The sequence below is a fragment of the Pagrus major genome, chromosome 13 (assembly GCF_040436345.1).
Source record: "Pagrus major chromosome 13, Pma_NU_1.0".
Taxonomy (NCBI): domain Eukaryota; kingdom Metazoa; phylum Chordata; class Actinopteri; order Spariformes; family Sparidae; genus Pagrus; species Pagrus major.
The window spans coordinates 24,068,686-24,090,370 of NC_133227.1; the positions used below are offsets into that span (position 1 = coordinate 24,068,686).

At 38.7% G+C, this 21,685-nt stretch overlaps 1 protein-coding gene across 1 annotated transcript in view; it reads right to left on the reverse strand.

The window, feature by feature from the left end:
- Positions 1 to 6,187: 6,187 nt before the first annotated feature.
- cadm1a (cell adhesion molecule 1a) overlaps positions 6,188 to 21,685 on the reverse strand; it is a 399,976-nt gene continuing 384,478 nt past the window's right edge. Inside the window, exons 11-12 of the mRNA XM_073480005.1 lie at positions 13,968 to 14,096; positions 6,188 to 10,325 (exon numbers count right to left, since the gene is read on the reverse strand). Coding sequence (XP_073336106.1) covers positions 10,207 to 10,325; positions 13,968 to 14,096 — 248 coding nt within the window. The 3' untranslated portion in view covers positions 6,188 to 10,206. The remainder of the gene's footprint in view (positions 10,326 to 13,967; positions 14,097 to 21,685) is intronic.

A 21,685-nucleotide genomic window follows, 5' to 3' on the forward strand; every position in this document is an offset into this window, starting at 1 on the left:
ATTATTTTTTTAATTTTGGGAGAAATCCTTTTTTACTTTTTTGCAAAGTTACTTAGATGAGACGATTGATCACACAGTCATGTCTGTTTATCTGAAGCCTGACCAGACTGTAAACTATTATAGCCTTGTACAAGAAGGGCGCTCTGAGACTTCCACCGAGGCCAATAGTGCAAGAGCAAACTTCACAGTTGATATTATTGTTTTTTCACGAGTCCAAACTTTTTCTTAATATTTCTGGTGGAGATTATTTCACAATTAATACCAGTGTAACTAATTTTATAGTATGCATTTATGTTTTCAAAGATACACTTTATTTTGAGAAAAAAAAAGAAGTGACTGTTGTGGTGAATCTCCCATGAAACAAGCGTCCCAGGGTGCCATGATATACACTATTCTTTAAAAGTGCATGTAAACTTCTGACCAAAGCTGGACCTGTCTTCTCAGTCCATGCTACACCCATCCACCAAGTTTCATGAAAATTGGGCCATTAGTTTTTCTGAAGAAGAGTGACTGATACCCTGACCCAAATTGTTTGCTCGATGATTAAACTAGAGGAAAAACGAGGGGAAAAGGAGAACTATCTCACTCGTAGTAATCAATGTGTTTTGTTTTTCCTGAGAAATTTTTATCTGGTTAATCGAGACACTTTTTCAGTTGATAAAGCTTGTTTAATCACTCCAGTAAATAATATATATACATGTTAACGTTGCCTGATTGGTTGTAGGCATTTTTTAGATTAAAAATAAAGTGTTAAAACTTGTCATGATCTCTCTTTTGCTGTAAGTTTCAGCATGTAGAAATACAATTCTGCTACTAACACTGTTCAGCTGCTCGCTTGTTAACACAAAGATAATGAGGAAGTCTCTGTATCACAATAAATAAGCACCACTTCATTAACAGTGTGAAGTGATCTGGAACAAAAGGTGTCCAGATAAAAATAAAAATAAAAGTTGAATTCTGGTTTTGTTGTTGCAGCAATTGCTGTTAGTCAGAGGATGGAAAAAGCAAGGGGAATGCTGAAGAGTATGTCCACATCTGTAGTCTGTTATTATAAAACACAGAACTCACTTCTAAGTGTCGAGGCCAGAGAAGAAATATGGCTACTTTGTTCATCTTTGTCTCAAGCGCGGGCTTAATAAAGAACTAAACAGCCATGAAGGAAATAAAGACCTGTTTTTTTCTTCCTCAAGAAAACCCCATAGTAAAAGAATCACAGTTCAGTGTAAATATGATGAGATATGGCTTTGAGAATATCAGAACACACACAGTATAAAAGCTTGTTAAATATTAAGTGCAGAAAAAATGTATAAATTCATTATTGATTATCCTAATTACAACTACAGATACAAACAAATGAATGGATGGATGTATTCAGAGGGGACAGGGGGCCGAGAGGGAGCAGTAAGACCAGAACAGTATTCTGTTTGTGTACTGCAGTATCTGTACACCAAGCATATTTTACACAACTGAAAGAGGCCACATAGGCTAGAGTTAACAAACCCATGATGGCAACTGCTGCCTTTGAAAATAAATATTTTTTTAATTATAATTTTTTGGGCTTTATAGAGAGTGACAGGAAACAAGGGAGAGAGTGGGGGAAGACATGCAGAAAGGAGCTAGAATTGATTTCATACTGTAGGTCACCCACTGTACAAGGTGAGCTATCAGGGCACCCTGCCTTTGAAAATATGATCACTGGGGTAAATAATATCCCGAGTATACCTAGCCAAATTTTTCTGGCTAACATTAAAGGTGCCTTAGGCCCTGTAAACACGTACAGAGGTATTTCTTAAAACAAAGCTTTTTATTTGCGTTTTGGCCTTCTGTACCCACGCAAATGAAATTTCAGGTCACTGAAAACGGAGCTTTTGAAAATCTCCTGCCTGTTTATGTGTACAGGAAACCCAGGTTTTTTTGGCTTGTCCCGGTTGTTTGGCAGGCTTCTGATTGGCCAACGTGGTCTTACAGTAGAGGTTATATCGCCACCTGTTGCTTTTGCATACCCTTGACAGCCTGTGTTTGCATTTCATACCGTTGCTGTGGACGGGAATGTCTTTTGAAACCAGAGGAGGTAAAAAATGCATTTTTAAAAATACCAAAGTAGGTGTGGACAAAGGTCTTAGAGGAGGTACAGGATGTGTATGTGTATGTACTGCATATGCCCACAAGAATACCTAAGAATTATTGGGATGGTATGGTGGTTCCTTGTGGCTGCCTTTCAAACTGGGTGTTTTTTTTCTTTTGTCACCACAGTTATGACAGCGTTGGCTGGTGATGTTTTCATCTGTGTGCGTCATCATGGCAAAATGTGGTCCTGGAGACTCGTTATAGTGGGAACTAACAGTAGCAGTTTTTTGGCAGGTGTTTATATGTATGTCTGTGTGTGGACAGATTTTGTGGACGGCACAATAGAGTCACAATTGTGCAAGATACATTCACACAGGTGTGCTGTTGAGATCAAAATGAAGCTGAGTTCGAAGATGGGCGTGGTCCAAGCAAGGAGGCTGAAATCAGGGGGATGGCCTTCTCGCACTTCATGCCCATGGACCCAAATGGATGAGACCGCAGGCAGACCTTTATTCCAGAGTAAATCACATGAACAGGTTGACAGCTCCACTGGAACAGGAAAACACTCCAGACAACTCGACAAAGACTGGACTTAAATACAAACTGAACTAACGAGGGGATGAGGTGCAGGTGGAGAGAGGTGGAGAAACACAGGTGAGTGGAGGAAACAAGAGAGCAGGGGAGGAGCTGATAAGCTGGGAGAAACACAGGTAACAGGCTAATGAGGCTGATGCCGGGCAGGTGTGGAGGGAAAGCAGTGCGGGAAAAAGATGAAGACAGGAAGTGGAGAGAGTTATCTGACACGCGAGGCAGTGTTATCTTCTGTATTTTTGTATGACGTCAATATGATAAAACAAATAAAAGTAAGAAGAAGGGATAGAAAAAAATCATGTTTCTGGTTAAATTTTAACAAATTCAAAATAGATTCAGAACACAAACTCTGGTCTCTGACATCAAAGTCCTGCCAAACCGAGCGATTCCTCAATGAACATAATTGCCAAAACAAATTAGTAGTGTTTGAATCTCATTTCCAGGATACTTGAAAGTGTTGGTTTGTGGATAATGGGGACCTGGTCTGATTGGACAAGGACAAGTAGCTTAATTGTTGCTTGCTGCTACAGGTGGCCTAATTTCCTGAGTGCCATTACCACAAGGGTTTATGGGTCGCCTCTTTTCTGCCCCTTACGGTCTCCCAATCAGTAAATCATTCATACTCACTCCTGGCACACCTGTTGATGTCAGGCTGTAAAGGTTTGCTCTGCGGTGCCTCTTCGTGGGCCTCCTAATCTTGAAAGCCTCCGAACAGACACTGAAGCCCTGAATGGTATGTGAGTGGTAACAAGAACACTTTTTTTAAACAGAGTTCATTAGATCTGGATCAAAAGAGTGGCTGGCTCGCACTTAGTCATAATAGTAATGTGGTTGCCGCAGTGCACTCGTAATGGATAAATAATATATTATCCTTTTCATGATATCGCAGCTTTCACCTTTTGAGCATGCAAGGTTAACACATAAAGACAAGACTGCAGCGCCGACCTTTTCATTACCGGAGACAAAACACCATCACCAAGGACACATACCGTAAAAATGATTATACTCTGGCTTTATTAAGTGCAGCCATTTGCTGTTATGGAGTCAGTTAAAGTGTAATGAATAGGATTTCTTTCTGTTTTAGTTATTCAAGGATATTGAGAAATGAGTCTCTAAGAGGCCAACTGGCGCACACATAAAACATGAAGCCAGAAGTGCATTTTCTATGACTGATAGCTTGCCTCTGGTCTTCACGTACTAATCAATAGCGGTATCACCTTTACTTATTTAAGATGTTGGCTCATTATGTACAGCACTTGAGGTATAATGAGAGCCTGAGGTGAAAATGTAATTAAAAAGATAATATCTTCCTCTGCTCGTGTCATCTACTGAATACCTAATATAACAGGTGCGTTAATGTCCAAAGTAAAGGCTTACTCATGAACATTAAATATGAATGGAGGAATACATTTCGTCTATGAAGGATGGCTCGCCTCACGTCAATTCCATCCACTGTGTCGGAATCAATAACGCTATCTCCATTTATTTAAGATGCTGGTTAAAAAGGTTCACCGCGCTCATCGAGCAGGGAGGCAGAGATTGATTTTCAGAGAATAAATCTTGTCGAATTTATTAAAGCTTTCACGGTGCTCCTCAAGATATTACCCTATATTTGTGCTAATTAGAAGCGCTTGTTTTATACTGCATGTTCACACCAGGTTACGCATGTGATAAAGAATTCATGACATCTGCGCCTGCCAAGGTTCTCTTCACACTCAAGAAAGAGAATAAGTGGAAGTGGATTAATATCCCAATTCAGTTTCTCTGCTTACATTTCGTTGTCTCATGATCAACAATGAGCTGAAGGGAAGCAGAGCCTGTGTAGACAATAGGGGTAGGAATCTCTAGGCACTAGGACTGAGTGAAATGAGTATCTGATACAGATAATGTAGCCTACTTTTCATGTGTCAATTTGCATCCTCATTGGGTAACATACTTAAGTTTAGGTTTATAAAAAAAACTTGTAATCTTGTGATCAAAAACATTGATCTGAACCTAAATTCTGAGGTTGTTCTGTGAATAGTTTTCTATCAAATAATGAATACAGCAAATCCTAATGAACCCATATAAATTTCAGGCTCAAAATAACAACTGCGGATTGGCCGTGCCCACTTCCTGTTCAAGCCACGCCCATTCAGACTATAGATCAGCACCTCAAACTTAGATTCTATTCAGATTCGAAACGGCTACAATACCGTTAACACGATTATGTATGCACTTTGATGCATCAACATTTTTTATTTCTATACGCTGTGTAATTTACATTTAGATCAATGTTTTTGATTAAAAGAGTAAGGGAATTATTTTCAGTCTTCAGTGAGCTACCCAGTGAGGATTTTCCTTCATCTAAAGTACAGATATTGACACATTTTGTTCAGATGAGACACAGTCTCGCTCAACCCAAGTAATGAGTTGAGCTTAACTTTAAGGAAGATATCTACGCAAACTCAAAAACTTGATTACAATGATCACAAATATTATTTTTATAATGTTACCGAGTGAAACTTTAAAACTCCCAAAGAATCTGTATGTCTTGCGTCGCACTACAATGCAGTGAAAAGATTCATTCTACTGGGGTTAGTCTCCGGAGAATATCCTGTCCAAAAAAATGTGTTGGGACTACCTGAAAAACAACTTAAAAATACAATTTTGTGTCAAAGCAGGAGGCAGTGTCATTTTTCTTATTTTGAAGCAGTGAAATGTTGTTGTGGATTGACTTCAGAAATTGTGATTTCTATCGTCCTTGAAAATTATGTCAATGTCGGACATTTTGACCATATACTTAATTCTAAGAATATTTCAAAAAGTAAGGACTTCTTAAATGTTTTAATCAACTGTTTAGGCAATCAGGCTTCATATCTGTACCCTTAGTCCACATTTGTCCCATTTACCTGCAGTGCATCGCCATAATATATTAACATTTAGAGTGAAAAATAATACCAACACTGATTATTTTGGACATTAATATCTTTTCTTTTTTATTAAGACAAGAACTCTTCATTGTTTTTGTAAAAATGTCTATTTATGAACCAATACAAAATGTGTATGGGAATGTGGAACTCCTTTTCTCCATTAATACACATTAACATTTCCCAAGAACAGCAGAGAGACAAAATGAATCAATCTAAAAACAATGACTGGTGAAACAATCAAAACTTTTTCGGGAATCAATCAAACAAGCTTCCAAAGGCGGTGGTGCGTTGAAGGTGACAGTAGTACAGCCACAACAATTTTCTGATCCTGCGTCATTCCAATAAACAGTGTACTCTTCATGACCTATGTCAACACAAAGCAATACTCAACACATTGTTTACAGTGCACCAAATATTAAGGAAAATACATAAAACATGTACAACAGATATGCAAAATATCAACAATTTTGCCTCTTGGATCTAAAATAATGTGTTGCACTTGATTCGATGAGGATGCATTGTACTTGCATCTATGTCACTTATAGGTGGGGCCTAAACTTCGCATTCTACCTGAGATGCAGTCACATCGGTCAGCAACGCATGAACCAGAGACAGGACAATATCAAAAGAATTTAATGTGGAGAAAACTACATCATTTACACTGTAAATTCATATTTTACTTTACGGGGCATTTCATAGAAAATAAAACATACAATAACCTAAAATATCATTCAGCTATTTACTTCAAATTGAATCCTTACCATTTCAAATGTTGTTTTCATGTTGCTTTGCTCAGATATCGGAACTTTGGGAGAGTAAAAACTCTTGTTGTAAATAAAACATTTGGAGAAACACTCCTGCCGTTCCACCCACAAAAGGTTCAATATTCACAAATAAAATATTAATGCATCAGCCTTAAGGGAGAAGACAATATTCAGTTCTATTCCTTTATTGGCAAGTACATAATTTGAAGTCTGATTTAAATGGAAGCTGCCACATGTCACTGAAGCGAAATAGTGCTCACTGTCAAATACAAATCACACAATCTCAGTCTTACAAATGAAGTGACATCTGCTCTGTGATTCATAAAGCAACGATAACAAGTCAGTTAATAGTTTTATCAGACACCAGACCGTAAAACATCTAACCTAATCGGAACCCTTCCCCACCCCCACCCGTCCACGTAACAAACACAAAACAGTGTCATCAGCATACAGTGTTAACTTAGTGGTAATTCCTTTTGCGAGTACAGAACTTTTTTAAATTAAGTTTTTCACAGAAGAATAAAACAGTTAGAGAGAGTTGGACACAGCATCTTTGATCTTTGTCTGCAACGTCACTCCTGCAGCTCACATCTACAACGGCCCCATCCAATGGAAAAGCTAAAAATATGTCCACAGCACCCACCCAGCCCACCTGCAGAAAATATATTTAACGACTTTAAAAATGCACAGATGCTCAGGAAAGTGAAATATGCGTGATGCACTTCACAAGAACCTTCTGACCTGCCTATGAACAACCCCCAAAACCTCAATATGGAAAGACTGAATGCTGTCTTCATGCATGACTATGATATTAAAGCTATCACATTGTTAATGTGTTGCACTTTGAGCTGCACATTGACAAATTCCAATCAAATGCGTTAACATGTCAATAAAGTATTGAATCTTGGATATGAGTGTCCACACAGCAAGCAACCCTAGCCCTGAAGAGTTCATGGATCTCCCAAAGTGTTCTGTAAAGTGGCGTCTAGTGACATTTTAATAAAAAGTGAGTTTATTCATGGGACATGATTGATATTGATATGTATTGTCTGATAAAATTGAAGGTTATTGTTTGAACAAAAAGTACAGTGCCTGAGCTCAACACAATGCAACTAGAAAAACCAGGCTAATGTAAAATAAAATCTTTGACACACTGACATCTCATTTGTTGCATTTACAGCAAAAGCGCTTTTTAGCAGTAGCAGTTTTTAGCGTTTCCTTTTTGCAGAATTTCATTATTTTCTGCTTCTTTATGCCATGTTCAGGCGTGACAAGCCAACAGATGTCTTAATTTTTTGTGTTTTTCTATGTTGCAGTTGTCTGTCGGCCACCATAACAAGCCCTATTTTTAAGGCAGCTGTACACTAAAGAAGTTAAAATACAATTATTAAAAAAAACAACATTTGGACACTCATAATGGAACTTAGCAAAAAGCATTAATACGCAATGCAAACAGCTATAATTTAGTGTATTGATAATATATATTTGATATGGAATGTTTCATATTCATAAAACTCACTGTTATTGATGTAGACGAACATCGTGATGCATTTTATTAAAGAATAAAACATTGTGAGTTTTGATTTTGTGCTGCAATAAAATGTGTTAAATGCACTTCATCTGCTTTTAATGTACACCCAAAAGTATTGTACACAAATGGCCAAGAAATGTTATGGGCCAGGATAAGTCACCATCATCAGGCAGTTAGTAAAGAAAGAAGCAACAGTTTTTCTTTACTAATTTGATATGATTCATGTTTGTCCAATTAATTTTGGGTTTTCAGAACTTGAAGATGTAGACTCAGCCCACCCACACCTGTCACATAGAGTAAGGACTCATTAAGGAAGCTGCTTGCTGTGTGAACACATAATAATGACAAACAATGCCATGAATAGACCCTCATTGCCACGATAAGAAGCCAGGGCATTAATGCAGCCCGTGGGATTAACCACCACGGAGCACAACACGTGTATTAAGTTCAGTTACAAACAATTAATTACTTTTGGCATTCCTCAGTGCTCCCCAGCTGGCACAGCAAAACAGATGCTCGTTCAGTTTTGGCAGGTGATACATAAAGCAAGGTAGAGAAGCAAAGAGAATGGGTTTCAGCAGGTACACACACATGCAGAAAACCGTCAAATGATCAAGCACTCAAGCTGCTGCGTCAAAGCAAAAAGATACATTGAAGAAGGTGTGATGGAAGTGGAAAGACTGGCCTGTCTCTCGTTTCAGTTTGAAGATTTTCCCAAACGTTTGCTTGTGTTACATCTCGACAAAAACTCACAATGAGCGTGATACGATAAAATCCACAAAGGTACTCCATTGTAATTCTAGTAAGTTGTAAAAAATATTTCTTAGTAAGGATTAGTGTACAATACAGCTGTGACTCCGTTGGCTTGATTTACATTGGATTGTGTGTCTATGAGATAACATGAACCCTCGGATGGGAGAACCTGGACTGCCATGGCCTTTTTTTTATGTTTTGTGTATTCCTAAAATAAATTGGATGCTTTCTGTTTTGGAGTTTGGTTAAGGCTGTTTCTCTTTTAAAATTATGTACAGTACACCAGCATCTCCCGGCTGCTGGTTGGCCAATATTAACACCAAATGTTTTTTTTCAACAGCCTTTTATTACCGAGGCATCTTGACTGAGCGTCTGCCAAAAAAGCATTTTTAAAACAATTTACATGTTGTTACTTTCCCATTTGTAAGACAAAAATATTCTAGAGTGCGAGCAGATGGAATTCAATTGAATCTCATCATTACCACTCTACTAATAAAAGCCGGTGGGAAAAGAGGGCTTTCCATTCAGCCAAATGAAAGAAAAATAGTTCTGAACGGAAGAAGAAAATCAAAATAATGTAATGGCAACGCAGCGAGGAAAAATAATGTACTACTTCTCTTTACCAAGGAAGATAATTGTCTAAGAAGCAGTAGTATATTTGCTCGGACAAACAAATTGAGGCAGCAAAACATCAATTAACTGAATTGGCCCAATAAAATCATTTGATGTTATCTTTTGCCGCATTTTTTTGATTATGTTTTCAATGTGGTTGTGTTCGGGAGGGGGCAGGGAGGGCATATACAGTACATCAAACCTGTTTCTCATTTATGTCCTTTTTACAATGATATGTAAAGCATTCCATGCATTTTTGGAGCTGTCAAAACTTCAGGGAGAAAAAAAAAAAGAAGAGAGGGAAGTAATGGCTTGAGACAAATCACAGTATACTGGAAAGAGTTTTTGTTATGCAGGGGAGGATGCGTGTGTGCAGACACATTTGGAGAAACGAATAAAGTGGCTGTGTAGTTTTACCCTCATACAAAAAGCCAACAGCACATTGATAATTACGAGTGGGGAGATGAGGCTGAGGGGAAAAAAGGGGAGCAACAAGGTTATGCAAATGAGGATCAACACAAATCCAAAGTATGGATAGAACAAGGCACAGAATTTTCTGCAAATGGTTGAACTAAATAAAATTCGTACCAGCAGTTAGGGAGGTGTTGAATGGTGAAGCTCTCTACAGTGATTTCTGGCAACGTCTGGCGCACCGTCCCACCCCCAACCCCCGTCCCGGTGTACCGAAAACCCCCAAACCCTCCCATTTTTTGTCCTTTTTTGATTTTTAATTTTTTTTACACACAAAACATTCCATCTACATCTGCAGACTAGACTAAACAACGGCTTAAAACCATCTGTAAAACCCCATCTCTCTTCTACTCCTCGACCCCTCTACTCTCACTAAACGTGATCCTGAACCATCAAATCCTTCTATCATCGACCCCCCCCCCATCTCTCTCTACCATGCCCCGGCTCCAAAAACAGCTCAGTGTCCCAAAGAGGACACTAGAGTGAGTGAGGGGTCCTGTTTTGATTAGATGTAGTACTCCTTCTTTTCGTCCGAGTTGGTGTGGCCACCCTCTGCGTTGATAATGGCTGTGTCTGCGTCTGCTGCGTCATCTGCTCCTTTGGCTTCGTGTGTGAAGTAGGTACCTGAGGAGGAGGAGAGGATGAAGGACAGTGTCACGGACTGGATAATAGCCTGCTGCTTAGATGATACAAAAGATTAAAGTGTGGCTCTACATCCCACACCACCTAATTATGCAAATCCTTCTCCATGTGGCCGTTTGCACAGACCTAACACCAGCAGGCTGTAATATTCAGATTATACATCATTTTCCCTCTTTTTCATTCCAGATTGGCACATGAGGATCAGGGTTTTGAAATGATCTCGAGTGCGAGGAAGAGCAGGGCTCACACCTTCAAATTAACCTTGTCAAGTTCAGCGGGAAAAAAAAAACCGAACCAGCAAGCCACTTCAAACTTAATTTACGAGATTTATTCACATCGCATCATGTTTCAGAGGTTGATAACGAAGGCAATATTCTAGATCGGATAAGGAAGGGCGCTGTCAAATGTGGGGGAAAATAAAAGCACGAATGCTGCTTGAATAGATGGAAACGGTGTTCAGTGGTGCTCTTGACATGAAATGTGTCAAGATTATATGTAAGAAAAAGCCAATTCCTATTTTTTTCCCTTTTTCAATGTCTGGAATTTATGAATAGTAGAAAAAATCTGACATTTTTACATTCATTTGGGCAGCCATCATCCTATATCCGTTACTGCCTTTTGGCAATGCAATCTCAGTTTGAACAGTCATATCAGAATAATGCTGTAATCCGCCCCCGTAGCCACCATACCCTACCCTACCATACCCTTCTCCTTCAGGTGAGTGTTTTGTTGTGTAAAAAGTCGCCCTCAACAACCTGAAATTCAACTTGAATTGTTTTTCTTAGTGATTTACCCTGGCTCCGGTGTTACATCTCAACAGTTCTCTGGATCACTGTAGCAACCAGAGGACAAATACATAATAAAAATATGTCTTTATTTTCTTAGCTATCATAATTGCTCTTTTATGAATATTCATCTGCCGTCTACTGTACTTTCAACAGCTTACCACTCACCGCATGCCATTAGTTAAAGTGCTCTCCATTTCATTTGTGTGTTTGCATCTTGTTGCTATTTTATATTGAATAAAATATAAAAGTGGCACTGTGACAACGAGTCAGAAGCTTTTGACCATCATTTTTAACAGTTATGATTACTTTATGCTTGTCAAAAAAATAGCTGAGATCTGGAAACACGGTAACGTCGCTACAACAAAATCACAAACAGGAGCAGTCAGGTTGTGACAAGACAATAGCTTACCCAGATTATCTAAACCACTTAATAGGTGGTGAGACTATATTCTCATTGTACAGGAAACTACAGTAAGTATGACAGGCCAAGGTTAAACCACTTTAGACTACCCATCTGCTTGAGAGTGAATTTTCAACTTTGGGTGAACTTATCCTTTAATAAGTTTGGGTAACCTGATGGTTTGACTGCTTATGTTTCTTGACCTTTTATACCTCTAAGTTGCTACATTCCCAGATCCAAGTATGAAGGTAATAATAATATCAGAGTTGTAATAAGATGGAATTATCTTTTAAAATCTGCAAATCTTTACTGATCTTGATGGGTTTGTATTTGTATTAAACCCCGACTGGTTCCTGCATGATGGAAAATAAGTTGACCTCTATATTGTAACATTTATCAATCAACATTTGACCCCAGACTCATTCAAAGATTTTCACGCTAAGTCCCAGATCTCCACTGACCCTAGAACTGCTCCCAAATGTGGGTTCATCAGATGACAGTGCCTTAGCCCTGGAGTGTTAATAAATCATGTCAGGGTCACTGGATGCATGATGAAAATATCATGAACCTTATCACACCTTAAACTGTTTGCGTTCTCCACTAAGATCAGTCAGCAGACAACAAATTATTTTTTACCTGAACATGAATCTTCTGGACAGAAGCCTGAGGCGAGTTCAGCATCACCATAAAATAAGAAATGCCTCTTCTACACCTTCAAATTGCCTCATTTAAACTATTTCCTTTCTAAACTGGTTAATGTATCCGCTTCCATTTCCTCCCGCATAGGAAATATCAAAGTGTGAAATTTGTTATAGATTATAATTATTTCTTGGTTATGAGGGCAGCAGACGAGTTATAGTATTCAGCGGGACTGCATGAAAAATGCAATTTTACTCACCATCAGTAACCCGTAGCCTTAATAACTGTCTTTCCATTATTTAGCTTTCATCCATGCAAGGATTTAAAAAGAGGTTTTTACAGAAACAAGGTAAAGAAGATTAAAGCCTGATGGATCAGTTTGTGTTTTAGAGGCAAACAGCATGCTGCTTAGAAATGTTAAGGTATTGCATCTTGCATCTATCTTCCGATAACATATTTGTCTCTAACACATTCTCATACCTAAATGACTGAATAGGTTGTTTTTTCAGCGTCTCCCAAAACAACGTACATCATGACACATAAGGCTGATTTATGGTTGCCGTAGTGATGCTGTTTGCGAAGGTGATCGGATTGCCAGCTGTACTTTCCCCGGTAAACACACCTACCCCTTCGGCTTGCAGCTGTGTCTCCAAGCTTGGACTGCAACAGCCGAAGAGGGTGGTGTGTTTATTGGGGAAATACAGGTCACAATCCCCTGTATTACAACCACGCTGAACACCGGAAGGAAAGCTGGAAAACGCCATGCTACCAAGCAGACCAATTACAGTCATTGTGGTATGCTTTTTTTTTCCTGATGAGGACAGGCTCCAACTCTCTGTTCTCTCTTTTTTTTTTTTAAACCTATATCTATGTATATCCTTTCAAGTCATGCTTTTTGTTGATTTCCTTAATGTAAATGCTCCATTAACTTTCTTGTTTCATTTTTTGGTTTATGGTGGGTGCTGAAGCCAGAGAGTACAATCCACAAAGTGAGGGATAAAGTCTACAGAGTTGCAACATAGGAGGAACAGCTGGTGCCAGAGGTATTTTTATCCACTGTTATTTACTGAGGACCTTAATAGATCTCAACACAGAGAAGAAGTCTCCCACATGATTTAATGATGTTACAGGTTTATGATATTACCATAAGTTTAAACTTTTTTAACTTCTTTCTTCTTTCTGAGAATTTTTAGTTTTTCAGTTTTGTATGGCATATGGCTCAACTGTGATGCCTATGAGTTTTGGATGCTGTTGCGCTGTGTGTAGCGATAATTCATCCAAAACTGACTGAATTAGAAAGTGAATTCATTCAAGCTGCAGATTCTGTCCAATTTTACTGTATTAGGTTTAATCTGTGTAAATAACAGATTGATTTATGAAGTCGTACAGTATCCCCCTGGGCTTTTATATATTTACCGTCCCAACTTAGTTTGTGCATCCTGTCTAATGTTTGATTTGCCAGGTGGCTGTTAGTCAAACTTCAGACGAGCCAAATGTATCCTCATAGCGCACCCACCTCAGGTTTTCCAAAACTACAGTAACATGGTGGTAAAGCGTGGGGGTGGGATGGTGTGCTATTGGCAGATTGCACCAGTTTATATCCTTCAATCACTGTTGGTGAGTCCAACACTCTTTTCTCACTGATGCTTTACTTTGTCACTTTGTGTGAATGGCGAATATTTTTCGGCTACTGTCCACAGTTTCATTAAGGCTGACGGACGGAGTGACGCTTGGATGCACTTCTCTTTAGGCACACTCTACAATAATCTTGCCCAGTGCAGCTTAAAATCAACCTACCTTTGTGTCTTGCAAAGTAGCGCCCCAAAACGATGAGTAAACAGAGCATGGCGAAGACGACCACGGCCACCACTCCTCCGATCACCGCGTGGTCCACTGTTCTGGGTGCTCCTTCTCCAGCTCGTGAATCTGAAAGCAGAGCAAATGCAAACTCAATGTGGATGGATAACAGCACTCAGTGTGACATTGTGGGAAAAGCAGTCAGCCAGCACATCCCTCCTGAGATGTCTGACAGTTAAATGTGATGGAGATGTAGATTAGACTTTATTTAAATGCAGGGACTTCGGAGCTGCAGGGCCTGAGAACTGCTGCTTTGTCCACACTGAAACATGTCGCTGCCATTTACTTAAATGATTGAAAAGATGTGTCACCATGTGGTTGACTTGTTGCTGGGGTCATAACTGTGTTGTGTTTGTGCTTATTTCCCAAAATAAAAAGATAAAAATAGACAATGTACAATAAGAAAGAATGAGAAGGAGAATTGGCTAAAAACCCTCAAGGGGCTTGAAAAGTGGCATCTCCAGGCAGCGATTACAAGAAATAGGAGCTAAGGGTAATATCTTTAAATTAAATTTAGAGCATAGTAAAAGACAGAATGATTTATCCCATAAACACCCGTCTGTTACACAAGTATAATGAATCACACAAGGTCACACTCAAATTAATTAATTCATGGAGTATTCACCAACACTATTGTTCACGGAATATATTCCATGAGATATGATTTAAAGATTTACGTAAACAAGAAAGATAAAAGAGCAAAGAAACACATTAAAAATAATAATAAATAATTACACAAAAGGAAAACAAGTAATACTCAAGAAAGGCCTTCAGAACTGAGGTTAAGAGAAGACATATTGTAGACTTATGTGGGCAAACAATATGGAAAGTATTAGCTGAAGGGCTTTTTTTAAACTGTTGTAAAGACAAATAAAAAAAAAAAAATCCAAATTATTGGCCCTCAGTAGATTATACTAAACTGGGAATGAAGTACAGGAATGAGGGCCTACGTGTGGAGTAAATATGAAATTAATAATTGTATCCAATTATGTCACAGAAAGAAGGGAGGAGGGTTCTGTTTAAGGAACTGTGGACAAATAAATCAATCTGGAGGTCTCATCTACTGTACACCTGCAGTAAATCCAGAGCTGCCTCGTCTAGAACTCTGTGGTGACTTATCTTTCACTCTGACACCTGAAAGATTGTTGGTCGGATAGGTGTGCTCTCATTGGTTGATAATCAGTGTCTTTTGTGAACAATAATGCTCACATGGGTCCAACCGAAATAATGTCCAACTCTCAGATAATCAGGTTAATTTATCCAAACCGAATCTTTTAACCCAGTGGTATTTTTATTTCTGACATTCCCCCTTCAGAGACTGAAAAGATCTTCATGCCCAAAGGTTGAGTTCTTTCTCTGTTCCATTACTTTTTGTTGCATTCATCACTTCACAAATAAAGTAATACATGCTCTGCTGGATGTGTTCTTTTTGGTATTGTTTGTTTTATGTCCAACTAACAAAAGGTAACAAGAAGTTATTCTCAGAAGACCAGTTTGCCTCCTTTTTATCTGGTTGACATTTTAATAACCACTCTGCAAAATTGCCACAACAATAACGGGTTAGATTGCAATCAGGAACTGATTAAACTGAGCAGGAACGGAATTACCATATTCCTCCTGGACTGGGAGAAATCACTCAGGGTCAGATTTACTAAGAAAATGGTGCAGCGCGATTGTGGGCTGCGGTTTTTATTACGTTTGCGGCTGCAATCTGTGTGTATCCAGCACCTGATTTACTAAAGCAGGAGCTCATTATGCAGTCTGCCAGTGCAGGTGAGCTTTCTATGATCACTAAGCTCTGAAAAGATATGATAACGTAGTGATCTTGATGACAAAATAATTACTTTGGCCAACTCACCTGAGAAAAAAAAAACTGTTACTAATATGAAAACTATTAAATGATATTATAATCTTCAGCATATATCTAACTCTTAATACATGAGGAGGCAACACATATGAGGTACACTTTTACTTACAACAAAGCCTGCAGAGATTTTAAAGTTCATTGCTGGTCAAGATCAGATTCTAGTCAGATGAACACAAACAACAACATCTGTCTGATATCCCTTTGCATCTACAGTAGATATTGTGTTAATAATAGCCGAATTGCTTCATTTCAGTTTCCAAAAGTCAGTTTTTAAGTTATATACAAGCCCTTTTTTCTTTTATCAGTACAATCTTCTTTGTAGCTCATCAGCACTATGTCGACGCCTCCCTTCAGACATCTAGTATTTTCTCTGTGAAACTGATGGTGGCAAATAGCTTGACCTCAGTCTATCCAGTAGAATACATAATCAACCTCTGTTAGCATGTCTCACATTATTTGCACTATCCTCCCTTAAATGCATATGCAATGAGGAGAAACGTGCACCACCGCAGCAGACACACACACACACAAATCACACACAAACTGTGTTTTGGAAAGAAGGCGTCACATCTGTGTCTGAAAAACAGGCGCACAAGTCTGTGATCTATTTAACATGTTTCCTGCATCAACTTTAAGTTTAATGTTTAGACATGAAAAGCTAGAAGAAACTTCAATGGCACTCAGAAGAGTGAATACCTCTGCCGAGGCCCAACAGTCCCGTTAAATTCAATCACGCCTAATCCAATATCAAATAGACCATGTTTAATTCCACTAGTATCCAGATAACAGTCACCTAAATAAGTCTGATTTTTCTCATCAAGATCCATGCATTATTCCTTGAGAAATTAACTAGAAATGTTGAAACACATAGGGATAGTTGATAATGCTTTTTAACTTTCCCAGAAAAAATGACCCAATCGCCATAATAAATGATAGCGATGTATGTTTCTGCAAACCACAGATATGTTACAACTCTAAATTTCTTTAGTAACTTTGTAATTTTTATCATGTCACAACGCTGTGCATATGTTCAGGTTAGGTTTAGGGACAAAAATCACAGGGTTTGTAAAATATCACATTTTGGCTTAAAATACCTGTTTTGGTCACCACAAACACAGCTGGAAATGCTCTACGGTCTCATTAAAACATTTGTATTTGTTGCACACAAACATGACTGGAAATTGTCCTAACTTCCTGTCAAATATCCAGTTTACAAATGTTACAAATGTTGAAACTCAGTCCTGAACTGTGGTCACCAGCTTGGCAGCCTTCTCGCCTGTAACTCCACCACCGTCCCCTCCAACTCCCCATATGAAAGTCAGGTCATAAACATGTAATAACATAATTTTATGACATATTTTTGTAGAAATGTTAATGTGGTACGTAGCCTATGACATGTGCAAATGTGAATGCATCAGTGGTTTGCCAACATTTTATCCTGGCGATTAAGCTGGAAAACCTTAATTTAAAAAAATGCCTGGGACTGGACAACAAGCCCCTGATGCTCATAGCTGTAATGCTATTTGAAAGCTATTGATCGGGTTTAGAAATCCATGACAACACAAAGCTACTCTGCGTTTGTGGATGTCATTGGTCCATCAAGGCACACTGAAGGAGCACTTGATTATATCAATACCACCACATATACTATAGGAAAGTGAGTGGGATGAGTGGAGAGGCGATGATTCATGTGGCTGAAAAGTAATTCAGCAGTGTGATGTATGTACATACATTGCTAATGCATTTTTTGTGCTTTGAGCTTATTAAGATATCATTACGCCATACACTTGACCTTCACTTCCGAGCTAATGTCTTTTACAAAGACTTGTTGTATAGAAACTAGGAAATGGAAGAAAAAGTGAAGTCAGTGGACTGAACAAACATCCAGTTTTTAGCATTCAGGTCACGTGGAGCGGCCCCCACCATCCATTAGCTGTAGTAACTCACTAAAACCCCTCCACACGCTCCTCCAGCCTAGTTCTACACCTGAGGGATTTGCTGAGTGAGCTCCAGGAAACAGAAAGAGCAGGCCACAATTTATTAACGAATAACAGAAACAGAGAGAAACATCATGGATAACATCAGCTACCGCCCACCTCTACACTCCTGCATTACCGAACCCGCAGGAACAAAAGAGGTGGGGGGGGAGGCAGAGCAGAGCTATCTGTCAAACTCAACAAAACATTACCTGATAGATCTAATAGGTTATTTTGACTTCAGATTTTCTTTTTTAGTCCTGGGCAGATTCAATTAAACTGAGCAGGAATCCTTCTGACATCCAATTCGCTCTTGTCAGGCTGCTGAAGCTGTGCTTTAACACACTTTCCTATTACGATGTTAATGTGGACTTTGGCTTTGGGGGACGTGATTGAACGTGTGTTTGGTGTGTGCGGTGTGGTCAGGGCGGTGGGGGTGGCTTGGAGGGCTGCAGAGAATCATTCTCGGGTTGTCTATTTCAAACTTTCTCTGGTTCAAATTAATTTAAGAGAGGGGAGAGAACATCGAGGTCTCCGAAGCACACACGTCTAAACATCATATCACAGGTTGCTTCATTCTATAATGAATCTGCCTTGTGCACCTGAGTAACCTGAGTAAACAAGACTGGCCCTTGAGAGCTCCACCAGTACTGGCTAATTAATGTAGAGTCTGGCCTGTTGGTGGTGCTAGAGGGAAAGTTCAAATCCAAGAGTTCTTGTTTTTGACCATTTAATCAAAAAAACAAAACAAAAAAAAAAGATTTTTTTGAGATGTCCTACGGTCAAATTCAGCCAACATATTTGGTACCTTTGGAAACTTTCTGATCTCTGCTAGAAGTTCTTAAGGAAAGAGATGGCAAAATTCTTGTTCCAAGTTCTTTTAAACTTTTACAGTTGAGTAATAGAAAGCTTCTTGACTGGAAACATCACAAACTGGCACTGGTTGTGACATAAAGGCTCTACAGCGGGTGATTAAAACCACCCAGAACATCATCCGTACCCATCTACAGAGCTTTAGTGGTATCGGTAGAGTGAGATGTCTTTTAGCATCCTTCGGGCTCTGTGCAGACAACAGCCACAGTCTCCTCACCCTGCTGCCGACTGGCAAAAGATACAGAAGTATCTGCTGCTATACCACCAGACTACAGAGCAGTTCTTTCCTCAAGCTGACAGACTCCTGAAAAATCCTCTGCACCATAAAACTTTTATTTTTATGACTACATCAATCTATATCATTTTTGTTTTGTTAGGAGAATAAATAAACTACTGCTAAAAATTCTTTATGCAATCCTGTCTTGTAGAATGTTAACTAAATGAACCTTGAATTTAAAATAAAGATGTTCATTTTCAAACATTCAGGCGACAAATGTTTTCAAGAGGAGGTTTGACGAGAGGGTGGAGACAGACACAAAGATCGAGAAAAAAGGTCAACAAGATCTGCAAGAATCATCTTCTGGGAACCGTGAATATCAATCATATCAGTGACTGTGACTGCAGTGGAAATTTCTCACTTGTTTAAGCTGAGTTAAATGCTGAGATCTGGGAATTACTTGAAATCCTTGAAAATGATTCCCAAAACTAAGAAAATAAGACCAAGTCACAACATAATAATATAATAAACCAACCATCACGGTTGTGATGCCTCCATGCACCAGTCAAGTAGCTGTTCCTGAGCTGTGGTGTCATATTCATCATATGAATTGTTGAATAATGGCCAAAAATATGTTTTGTGAGGTCACAGTAACCTTTGACCTTTCCAATCTAATCAGTTCATTCTTGAGTCCAAGTGGACATTTGTTCCAAATTTGAAGAAATTCCCTCAAAGCCTTCTTGAGGGCGGCATGAAAAAATATCCTTCAGCATGACTTTCAGGTTTAATACCAATTGGGCTAAGGGATATTTACTGTATATTTATCTAAATACTTTTTTCCCCCCTGTATTAACTGGTATACTCTGTTAATTTGCTGGATGGGAATTAAAAATGGTTTAAATTCCTGTCTTCTCTTTGTTAGAGCTGACAGTTCATTAACATGTATGTTTTTGTCATTTAGTTTGTACCCAACTAACAAAGAAATAATGTATTAAGATGTCAGGAACCTGTGGTATGACATGTATTGAAAAACAAACCCCTCGTTCTCCAGACATGACAGGGAGCAGCAGAAATAACTAAAGGAGAAATTATGTTCTCACGCAAACACCTCCTGAAATCCTAACAGCTCTGAATGTGAAAAAAAAAAAATCCATATTCATTGTTTTCACAGGATGATTTTGTAGAATTAGCTGTGGTGGTGTGTGTTTTCCTGACTGACATCCTCTTTTTCTTTTCCTAGTTGGATAGCAGCAAAGTCTTCTTAAAGGTGGATTTGATTAAAAAATGAATACAAATAAAAGTTTGATTCAGTCATTACACCCACATGCTGTCTTACCCAAAATCAAAGTGATCACAGAGCTCAACTTGTTTGTTGGGTCGTGAACTTTGCCAGACAGTTACAATAAAAGTTATTGCTGAGGTGATGAAGTCAACGATCAAATAAAAAAGGGTTTAAAGAGGCTTGTCAGGTCAAAGGAGTGTCTGGATGACAGCTGCTGTCAGTTTCTCCATTCACTCAGTCCCAATGACTTCATATAAAGCAATTTGCATGTCATATCGGTAAGTATCACTTATGAGCAATTACTTTCGTAGAGTGAAATACATTAGGCCTATATTTTTCTTTATTATCTTACATAGCAAATCAAACTTCAAATCGCACAGGTCATTGTTTAAGCAATCAAAAAATTGCACATTTGAGTCAATTCTAATTATCGCCTGTCCATAAAAGTCACTCTTTTTACAGATGTAAAGCGCCAAACATCCACTAAAAACTGTAACAATCTTTTGGTATCAATTGCAAAATAAGAGGAAAAAAAAGCATTATGAAGCAAAATGTCCAAAAAATAGATGATGGATGATGATAACAAAAGCAGAGGTTGTTATAATGGTACATCACAAGTGACTACGCTCTAAATAAAACTGGAAGACAAGTTTAAATGAAAGGTATAATCACGATGAAGGGTCATTCCCATACATGTTTTCTCGAGGCTTCATATACTTAAATTAAATGTATAGGTTTTTTAAAACCCAAAGCACAACCAAACGCTTGCAGACTCAAGCTTTATATTTTCGTATTACGTCCGTGCTGTCTGGACTTATCTGAATACCGACACACAGCTCAGTCTCACTGAATTATAAATGATTAATCACAAATGGGCTTCAAACAAAGTGTCCACGGGGCTAAACAAAGCATGCAGGAGTCAATCAAGAGTGGTCATTTTGTCAGGGGGAGAAACGCCCACCTTAAGTGGGAATGTAGAGTATCTCATTTTCATAGGACGTTGACAGAGCCTTGATTTGAGACAGAGGAGATCTGCTAATTGGATCTTCTAATCTGCTAATTAAGCATTAGTGATTTTACTGGTGTGCCCGTGCTGCCTGCAGATAGAGGGACAATCAGGAATACAGCAGCGCTATGTGGGTGGGGTGTCATAAGAGCACATTGGCTTGTCAAGATCCACTTCCATTGCCTACAACACTCTCGGTTAAAGAGTGAATGTAATTAAAGTCCCAATGAACCTATTCATTGAACCTATTTAAAAATGTCAGTTAAATCTTTTGCCTCTCGGGTAACGCACTACACCGCTTACATACAGAGCGACTTGGCCTCAGATTTATGGAGGCTTTTTTCAAAACATCAAAAAGTTCTTCATTTTAAGAAGACAGCGGCGGCAATAAAAAAAACACCGGGCCAAAAAAGAAAGAAGCTAAGGGGTCAAAAAAA